This window comes from Labrus bergylta, chromosome 15 (assembly GCF_963930695.1).
Source record: "Labrus bergylta chromosome 15, fLabBer1.1, whole genome shotgun sequence".
Classification (NCBI taxonomy): Eukaryota; Metazoa; Chordata; class Actinopteri; order Labriformes; family Labridae; genus Labrus; species Labrus bergylta.
This window is the reverse complement of record NC_089209.1, coordinates 2,553,866-2,564,419: the sequence shown is the minus strand read 5'-3', so window position 1 is coordinate 2,564,419 and position 10,554 is coordinate 2,553,866. Positions and strand designations below refer to the sequence as shown.

Sequence of the window (10,554 nt, the reverse complement as noted above, 5' to 3'; positions counted from 1 at the left end):
AATATTGACATGTTATTGTAAACCGAAGAAACCTTTTCAATAATCCAACAAAGTATTTTTGGTGTCTTAGTCCGTTTAAACTGTTTCACTAAACAAACTAAATGTTTCCTGTTTGGGTTGATCAAGACACAAGCAGAAGTGGGTAGAGTTTGAGAAACATCCTGGTTGTGGCTAATTAAAAAAAACATCTTTAGGGCTGCTATTTGTTAGACTCATCCCCCCCACGATGCACCACAGAACACCACAGGAGGTCATTCCTGCCTGTGGCCATAATACTCCTCCCTATACATATCATACATAAACATCAATACAAATCATCATCTTGTGTGCAGGGGGCGTGTCACTCACTTGAACCGCAACTGGGGGATGAAAATCAAGCTACACATGAATTGAAGTTTTTTGTTCTTTTACAAAAAGGCGTTTTCCTTCTCATCACACTGCTGACGTTAAAATAGCCGATCAGTGGTGGTCTTGATTTAAAATACAGAGTCCATCCAGTCTGAGACCGAGACAAGACCGAGAAGAAATGCTTTCAAGTACTACTACATTATGTGGTCTAAATCTATAGATTTATTTCAGCATACAGATCCTCTGTTTTTGTTGTTGGATAACTTTATAAAAAGTCCATTTTATCTCAAATGTATTCTTGCATTATTGGGTCATACATATTCTGCAGTTTTATTATATAATAGTCAAGTTAAGAGTTTAAAAAGATGTGGGTAAATCATTAAAATGTTGCAGGATGTCGGGTCATGTTTGCAGCTCTGCTTTGTGCTAAAACAACAAGCTGAAGCTTTGAGATTTACCTTAATGCAAACTGAAAACAAATCATTCTCAGGCATTAATTTAATTTACTACCCTCTTAAGCCACTAAGGACAAAAATGTCCACTTGCAAAAAATGCTATAAAAATAGAACAGATTGATATTTTTTTGTACTTTTTTCTGCATAAAACATAAACAACTTCAGCCCTGCTCAAAACTACTAAACATTCAATCATTTTTAGGAATTTAACCCTTTAAATGCCAGTTTGATTACATGATGTCACTGTTGTTATGTTGCAGATATTTTTTTTTTTTTTTTTTTAAATCAGTCTTGGATATGTCAAAGATTATCCAAACTATTGACTTTGATGCATTGTTAGTTTTTGTTTAGCATCAGATTTAAAATGTAGTTCCCTGTTTGGACACTGGAGAGCGAAAATGTCCAATTTACAAAAACTGCTATAAAAATAGAACAGATTCAAAAAATGTTCTACTTTTTTTTGCATAAATCTCTTGAACAACTCCAGCCCTGCTCAAAACCATCAAATATTGAGTAATTATCAGGAATTTAACCATTTAAATGCCAGTTTGATTACATGATTCTGGCATTTAAAGGGTTAAATTCCTAAAAATGATTGAATGTTTGGAAGTTGTTTAAGAGATGTATACAGACAAAAGTAGAAAAAAATATCAATCTGTTCTATTTTTATAGCAGTTTTTTCTAAGTGGACATTTTTGTCCTTAGTGACTTAAGAGGGTAGTAAACATGTTTCTCAGTGTTCTATTGATATATATATAAAAAAAAAAGTGCATTCTAAAATGTGTCAAGAGAGAGACTTTCTTACAAAAAATGTGTTCCATATGCACTAACAGACAAAATGATGACCAGATGAAGAGGAAACATTTGACCAAATGGACAAAAATGTCCATAGTGATGCATCAGGGTTAAGAGTCGTTCTCAATTTAAGATTTAGTCCACATTTTATCTCTCCAATGTCAGAACTAAAAGCTCTGAGTTAGCTATCAGAGCAGAGAGTAGAGATCTGGATTGAACTTCAGCAGAGAAAGAAAATGTTTAACGGTTATCATCTCTGATATAAGTCATCCACTCACAAAAGAATATATTCAGAACACATTATAATAACAATGATTTGTAATCCGTGTGTCATGCAGACGCTGCGCCGTGACACTCATTGAAAATGAGGATTACTTTATATGTAAAAATCCTGTATGTGTTAAAGGCACATTAAATGCCTTCATGCATCCGTCTGAATACTGCAGGAATTAACCAGATGAGGCATTCAGGTGAACAAAGCTGCTTGTGCAGTGCAGCAGGTGCAGCAGCTCTTATCACGCTGGAGACGCCTCACCTTCTTCCCTCAACACAATGACGGCTGCGCCGTGTCATATGATCCTGTACGTATTGACAGAGAGGGAACAGGTGCTTTAAATTTGATTAATCATCCCCAAGGCGAGGCTCTTATCTGCACGGGAGTCTGGAAATCATGGCTGCTGTGTGAGCGAGGTGAAAGGGGGGTGATGGAGGGAGATGAACATGTGAGTGTACACACGGTGATACCGTAGGGTTAGAGAGCACAGCTGTACATGTGGGAAATATTTAAAGTGACAGATATTAAAATAAATCACGGCATTATTTAGATCAGCAGTATCCACCTGCTGATTTCATTATTTTACCGTCTTCTTATGTTGTTATCAAAACAAAAACAAATCAGCACTCTCAAAGTGAAATTATTTCAAATGATTAGATTGAAATGGAGAGCTCGCCCTGATGAGAGCGACTTTAAACACTTTTAAAAGAGTCAGAGCTGAAAGCTTAAAGGTCGCTGTATACTCAAAACAAACTTAAAGTCAAAAGGTTTTTTCCTGAGTAGCTTCTCTGCCTTTACAGTGAGGAGTGGGATACGATCATCCTTCCATATGGGATAACATCGAACACAAACGGATCGATTCCTCCAAAAGGAATTAATGCTGACGCACACAAAACACAGACAGAACTGAACAATTAGAAACCTACAGACACCCAAGAGGCAAGGTAGAAGAACTATAATTAGATTTTCTTAATTTAATCCAAGCAGCAGCCACAGCATGTGTTGAAACCTGAAGCCAATAAAGAAGTGCTAAAAAACTGCAGTTCCTCAAGTATCCACTCCAGGATGGCTGCAAAAGCCAAAATTAAAACTCTTTAAAAAAATGAACATTTTAGGGTGCAGAAGGCCTGGAGGTTAAATCACGCTCCATTTAGGCTATAGTCCTTTAAGTGGGCAGTCCGGGTTTGAGTCCAACCTGTGGCTCCTCTCCCACATGTCAATGCACTCTCGCTCTCTCTCCCCAATTATCCACTAAATAAATGAAGGTTTAAAAAAAGTCAGTTTTGACAGCAGAGTTAAACCCGTTGACAGCCTGGTTCAAAGATGACATAATCTACTCATTAATACCACCGGTCTGTTGGGTATCTTATCTGCTTTGATTATACTGAGGCAAAGAGTTACACATATATTTGCATAATTAGGGGCTCGCTGAGATGACTGACAGGTGGGCTCGTTGTGGTTGAATGCTAGAAGGCTAAAAGAACGCTTAAGCTTCACTTAACCTGTTAGTGCGTTTTGATGTGATGTTAGTGTGAGACAACATTTCCCATCATTGGGCTTCAAAGGTCTGCATGAGAAACCAAAGGGTGACGTCTCTGAGACTATGCTTTTGTTTTATACAATCTATGATCTAACCCAAAAAGTTACAGGAGCAGAGAGAAATTGGTATTACCTACAAAAACATCCACTCAAAATAAATGAGCTATTTTCACTTCCCGATTTGCCCGTCTTGCCTCTCAGGACTTCCCTGTCAGTTTTGTCCGTATCATTTAATGTTTTGACATAAAATGTTCTTATTGCCGTTTTCATCGGAGGTGAGAAAATTCAGTATTTTTTAATTGCAGCAGTAACTGAGTCTGTAGGGTCTTGGGGTGGGAACCGAAGGGTCGCCAGTTCAAGTTCATGTGGGGACCAAATCAGAAAATTGGTCTGGTAGCTGGAGAGGTTTCCTGAGATTTGCTGTGGTGCCCTTGAGCTAGAACCGAACCCCCCCCCCCCCCCCCCCACCCCCCCACAGTGTGCTTATGATGTGTCAATTCTATGTCGACTTGTGAATGCTGTATTTGGGGATACAGATTTGTTTGTTTGCCATGTTTGAGTTTCCCGTCTCTCTTATTGTGACACTTAAATGGAGGTCAGAAGCACAAAGCTACTTCCTGTCTATGAAAATATTCAGCGTTCATTCCATCATACATTTCTCTGCAGGACTTTCCCTTCCATACCTTCAAGTAAAGCGGGGTTCTGTCTTTTCCTTTTGAAAACAGCACCCCCTAGTGGTCACATCGACACCCTGCCGTTCACTCAGCAGCTAATCTAATCTACATTTCCTGGCAGGCTGGCTCCCTGTCAGCCAGCTGCCGCCGTGCCCACCTGGTTCTCCGTGATCCGCCTGGAAGGGCCGTTGATGCCAAGCTCCTCCAGCGGGTAGATGATCTGGCGTCGCGGCCGGACCGGGACAGCACAGTCGAGGACCCAATCCAGATGGTGGACGCAAGAATTCTGGGTGCAGAAGAAGAGGGGCAGGAAGTCAGTGAGCTCAGAGGAAGAAAAAAGAACTCCTCAGAGGTTACACAGTGTGAGGGCTCGGGAGGCAACAGAGTGATAATGAGGTTAGATGATGCAAGCATTACACTGGAAACCATCACACTGTGCTTTTTTTTTCCACTGCTCAAACTGGTTATCTTCTGCAATTATTCTATTTGCACATCATCATCTTCCAATCTGGTGCTTGTTTTGTGGAAGTTAATTAGCAGAGGAAGTGGAGGCCTTTACATGTTGAGGAAATATCTTGTTACAGAGTGGAGAAGTGGAGCTGGCAGCGCCGGCGCCACCTGCTGCCCTGACCCCGGGGGGACGGAGGTCTGCAGAGGCCAACACTCTGCTAGATCTGCAGCTTTTTACGATCAGAACAAACAGCTGCAGAAAACAGTTTTATCTGCAGATTGTATAGCTTTATATTATTCAAATATTTCACTGGAGAAGGAAGTACTGCCTTTTTGTGAGTAAACTTTTCTTCTTTTCATGCTCAGACTTGGGTTTGAAGTTTTCTAAGGAAGAGGCAGAGGTTAAATCAGAAACATAATAATGGCATTACCTGCCTGGCATTCTGTCATTATGAGAGAAGACACATACAGCAGTGAGTCTAGAGTCCATTGGGGCCCCGAGGCCAAAATTAATTGTGGGCCCCTCCAACCAGTGTCCCGACGCTTACTCCTCTTCCTCTTTCTTTTTACACTCAGATGGAGAATACCTCTTTATTTTGCTTCAGTGACTTTTATAATGAAACTTTGTTTGTCACAGCAGCAATACTTGCAACGCTGAGTAGGGCAACTAGAGTGAGGGCTGTCAGATGGGGCCCCCTTAAGGAGGTTTCCTACAAGCTGCACTATGACCATGATGAAGGCCCACAAGCTTAAATGTGTCGTTCTGATTAACAGATAAAATTGATCTTCATACTACAAATGTTGCTGGAGCTAGGCTCCCAGAGGGACCGAAGGCCTCCCTCAGCCCAGGCTCCGAGAAGGACTGAAGGCCTCCCTCAGCCCAGGCTCCCTCAGCCCAGGCTCCCAGAGGGACCGAAGGCCTCCCTCAGCCCAGGCTCCCAGAGGGACCGAAGGCCTCCCTCAGCCAAGGCTCCGAGAGGGACCGAAGGCCTCCCTCAGCCCAGGCTCCGAGAGGGACCGAAGGCCTCCCTCAGCCCAGGCTCCGAGAGGGACCGAAGGCCTCCCTCAGCCCAGGCTCCGAGAGGGACCGAAGGCCTCCCTCAGCCCAGGCTCCCTCAGCCAAGGCTCCGAGAGGGACCGAAGGCCTCCCTCAGCCCAGGCTCCGAGAAGGACCGAAGGCCTCCCTCAGCCCAGGCTCCGAGAGGGACCGAAGGCCTCCCTCAGCCCAGGCTCCGAGAGGGACCAAAGGCCTCCCTCAGCCCAGGCTCCGAGAGGGACCAAAGGCCTCCCTCAGCCAAGGCTCCGAGAGGGACCGAAGGCCTCCCTCAGCCAAGGCTCCGAGAGGGACCAAAGGCCTCCCTCAGCAGGCCCTGCACTTCCAAAAACTTTGTAGCAGCATCCACAACGATTTCAATTCTGTCTGACTTTTATTTCTGCTTCAGCAGCACAGCTTAGAATAATTTCAAAAACAGCTAAGAGCTTAATCTTATCCTTACAACAATAGTATGACTCGTGCTTTTAATCTGAAATCCTTTCCCTGTTGGTTTCACCTTTTCTCCTCTTTATAACGTCCTCATGTTTCTGTCTTCTCCTTGATCTCATTCTGATTCTCTCTCTCTCGCTCTCGCTCTTTTGGGGCGGCCATCTTTCTATGTTTCAAACTTACAGCCACAGAAAACGAGCTGCCTTTTATACCCTCCCTGCTGCAAGTGATCGGATGGAAAAGACCACTTCGGTGGGACCAGAATATTATGAAAATGATCCTTCTTCACATTAAAACAAATACCACATCAGATATAATGTGATGAATCAGCGTTTACATTGATACAAATAATGATCCTTAACTTGATGACACATGAAGTTAACTTAATGACATGAATCAGCATTAGTTGAGCCTGTGCTCCCCCCCCCCTCTCCTTAATGGTTCGCTCCTGTAGCTCTTAAGCAGGTGCTTAGACACACCTCCCTCTTTTGAATCCACCCACATGTTGAGACAACCAGAAGAGGTGAGTACTGCCTTTGACTGCTTTCACTGTTTGTATTAGCTTAATAAGCAGAGAGTAAGAAACACATTTTAAGTCCTCAACAACCATCCAAAAATACCTCAGCAAAAGAAATGACCAACTCTACTGCTCACTTGATATTATACGTCAGTAAATATTTTCCTTGTGACTTTATGTACTCTAGTTTCAAGTCTTGTGCACCCACCTCCTGGCTTTGGTCGGAGGGGTAGATCCGGAGGTACAGGCAGGATCTGTGAGCCAGCCGGAGGACCTCCTTAAACAAGTGTTTGGAGAAACGCTGGAAGGAGGGTTTGAGGACAAAATGGAGGATCTGAGCGTGCTCCTCGTAGCGGTGGTGGCTGAAGTAGATGAAGCTCTCGATGTTGTAGCGGGCTCGAATGTACTCGATGTCCTGACGGAGACAGGAGAAGAGGAATCAGATGAAAAGGAAGGTACAGGAATACATTGGTAAGAAGACGATTGTATTTCAGTTTTTTGTACATTATAATTTTATTAAAACTACAAAGAAAGAAACAGATCAAGCACTTCTTTATTGAGATAAACTTCTTACTATAACATTTTTTTGTAGTCAAGATAAAGTTTAAAAGATAATTTTATGCCAGGCTGGATTTCAGGGAAACAAAGCCAGGAAGTTTTCTGGGGCCGAGTCCGATTGAATGTTTCTGTTTCCTTTCGTCTTGATGCTTTTGATGTCTTGTGTGAAAGACTTTGAATTGCCTCGTTGCCAAGATTTTTAAAGACAGTTATTAAAAAAAAAAAAATTCTAATTAAGACTTTTGAAGGATTCATTTTGGAGAAGGTGCAATATGACCCTACAGCACTGATCAAACTAAGACTTGACATTTCCTTATGCATCATTGGATTTCATTATTCATGATAGTATTTGGACTCTGCAGTGAGACTTTTTTTAAAGTAAGAAGTTTTCAGTGTAGTCGAGTACTTTGTCATGACGGGGGACAGAAGCAGGTGAGACGTTCAGGGTCATGATTCCCTGTAACCTACCTGTTCATCTCTGATGATCAGAATCCCCACCACCTGACCGTTCACCTGGGCCACAAAGGCCTGCAGCGCCGCCCCGCTCTGACAAACACAAGAACAGAACACATGAAATGTACATTTACGTGTGTGTGTGTGTGTTGAATTAAATACGGGCTTGATGCGGTGTCTGCTAACAGTCCAGTGCCATGAACACACATGAAGTGGATGCATCCTGTTTGGAGAAGTAATTATCAGAGTTGGAGCTGCAGCAGTGACAGCTGGGGCGTCAGTCAGAGGAGGAGAGGCTGCTCAATCTGCTCTCTGGCGTATGTGAGATATTCCTCCTTATTCCAAGACAATCACCGTCAGCAGCTCCAGTCACACTCCATCGCCCAAAACAATCAACATTTTATTTTGAAATCAGTTAGGATTTCTAACCTTGACTTTTATGCAGATTAAAATAATTTCCAAATATTGTGCATTTTTTCAGAATTGATTATGGAATATAATATTTAGCAAACTTAAACCTGGCCCACACTTTAGGATTGTATAACCACGTGGTGAAATGTGCGCTCTCACTGTATGACTCATATATGACCAAAGCTCATGTTTAACATGCTCACAATGAACCAGTAAAATTAGAATGGAGCATTCACGGTTACCACTGGAAAACTCCCACTAACAGGTTGACGTCGGTCGAATATATATTAAATTCAGTTTCCTGAACGATATGCACGGCTCAAAAACGCTCCCTCTCTCACACACACACTCAGCATCACCGATAAACACAAGCTAGCTACCAGCTAAATCATAATAAAGATTCTCTGTCAGCTGGAGGTCTGCAGATATTTCCTGCCAACGTTTCTTTTAAGATCGGAGGTGGAATGAATTAAACAGCCATCCCTGATGTTGCCATGGTGATTTCAGATGCTGTCAGGAAAAAAAAAAGCCCTGAAGTTGGGGAATCAGCTCGTGGCTCTGCTCTGCTCATGATTATGTCGCTAACAGGGTGTGCGTTATATGGTTTGTATCAGACTCATAACTGCTCTCTGAACGAAACACAAACATTCACTCAAACAAGGTGTGTTGGTAACGCTGTGTGTAGCCTACTGACCGGATCCCGGCGGGTCTCGTAGAAGAAGTCCAGATCCTGCAGCAGCGTCTCACTCAGTCTCAGACCTTCCACCAGGTCACAGACAGCCGCTCGGTCTGCAGCCACGGCCTGCCTCACCTCAACACTCCTGCAGGAACCAGCACAAACTAGACTGTCATCAAAGCTGTGACTTGTTTAAGTGAGAGGGGATACTAAGACGGAGACAGAGATCAGACAGACATGGTGTTCCCTTTAAGAAGGAGGCTAAATGAACCCGTGACCCACCCGAGCTCGTCGCGGTGGAAGATGTAGAGTTCATTTTGCAGCGAGCTGGTGGGAAGGCGGGTCACTCTGTGGAAGCTCTGCAGCAACGGGAACTCAGGGGACAGTGTGGGTACGGTGATGATGCAGAAGTCCAGGTCCTGGTGGACAAGAAGGGAGACCAGAGACTTTATATGCAAAGAAGACATAAGCATAGTGAAGTGACCAAATGTGATGAGAGGTCGATTACCGCGCCTCATATCCTGATTGACTGGTTGCTAGGGGTAGTGAGTTATCAATGTTATCAAATTTTTCAGTGGGTGGTGAACCAATTGTGACAAAAAGTCTTCGAGGCACTTTTTAAACATGCTTGTTTTGTTCTGTTTCTTTGTTCAGTTTTTTACCCTCTGAGGTCCAAACTACGATTCTTTCCATTAAAAAAAATCTGATTTGTTGAAATATATCAGAAATTTGGGTTGTGATTTTTCATGAAGGAGTTGGTGGAGGGTCCTAAGGCTGTCCTAAATCCTCCGATTTGACTCTGATTTACTAAATGAACATCAGGCTGTAGTGAGGAAGACTTGAAGGTAGAGATTGAGGATTAGGAGATTGATTAAACTTATTTAAAAAATGTTTACTGAGGACTCCAGGGTTCCGTTTCAGAAAGCAGGTTTAGTTTCAGTTAACCCTGAAATGAGGGAAAGTCTGGGCTATCCGTTTCAGAAGAGGAGGTCACTCAAACCCGAGAAAGAGGGGTAACTCCAGGTTGTTTCAGAGGGACAGGTAACTTTACCTCTGAGTCTGTGAACCTAACCTGGTGGGGAGCAGGTTTTCTTCAGTGAACCCCGAGTTTCTCTCGGTCTCCTCCCTCTTTCAGAGCCAGAAACGCCGTTTCACTTCCTCATTCTTTCATGAAGATGTAGGCTATATTTTGACAGGGTTAAAGTACGGGAACTGTTTTTTGTTCACCTGTTGCCATGGTGAATCGTAGTATCAGGGCTCCATTAATGTCCAATGAACATTCTCAGAGTTGATTTAACAAACTCAAATCAGCTGATCTGGAACCAGAAACTCAGAGTTTCCCACCTAAGGGTTAATCACCTCAGAGCTCAGAGTTAGACTGAGGGTTTGTTGGACCTTCTTTCGGAAACGGGCCCCAGAGGAGACACCAGTACAAGAAATACTGACATGCACACTTCACCAGAAATAGATTTTGCCGCATATAAGAGGAAAAAATATATATTTTTGAGAAGAATTCTAAATATTCAGCTTTAGAATCTTTCACCTGGGGTCCATGTGATGTCTAATTTGATATATCAATATGTTAAAGAACCTGACACACCTTCAGTAAATATTATCCTACCAAGTGTTCAGGAGTCTCTTTTTTATGTCTGTCTCAGATACGTCGATAGTGCAGCAGCTAAATAAAGAGGTTTGTTCTGGTTTCTAAACATCAGCTGCTTGTCTTGAGTGTAGCATGCACAGATGATACTCACAGGGAAGAGGTTGAATATATATGGAATACAGTCCGCTGATCTGGAAGAGATAAAAGGGGGCAGTGTAAGTGAAAAAATGCGTCGGTGCCAAATAGTGAATGAAAGCGGAGTGCCAGATCAACAACTGGCCGACCAATCTGCCCCTCTTCTTCCATCTCGACTTGTCG

General features: G+C 43.0%; 1 protein-coding gene across 1 annotated transcript in view; it reads right to left on the bottom strand.

Moving 5' to 3' along the window:
• Positions 1-10,554, bottom strand: part of cfap61 (cilia and flagella associated protein 61) — a 48,286-nt gene that overhangs the window by 29,678 nt on the left and 8,054 nt on the right. Inside the window, 6 exon segments of the mRNA XM_065964059.1 lie at positions 4,243-4,371; positions 6,744-6,950; positions 7,562-7,639; positions 8,652-8,778; positions 8,916-9,052; positions 10,388-10,427. Coding sequence (XP_065820131.1) covers positions 4,243-4,371; positions 6,744-6,950; positions 7,562-7,639; positions 8,652-8,778; positions 8,916-9,052; positions 10,388-10,427 — 718 coding nt within the window.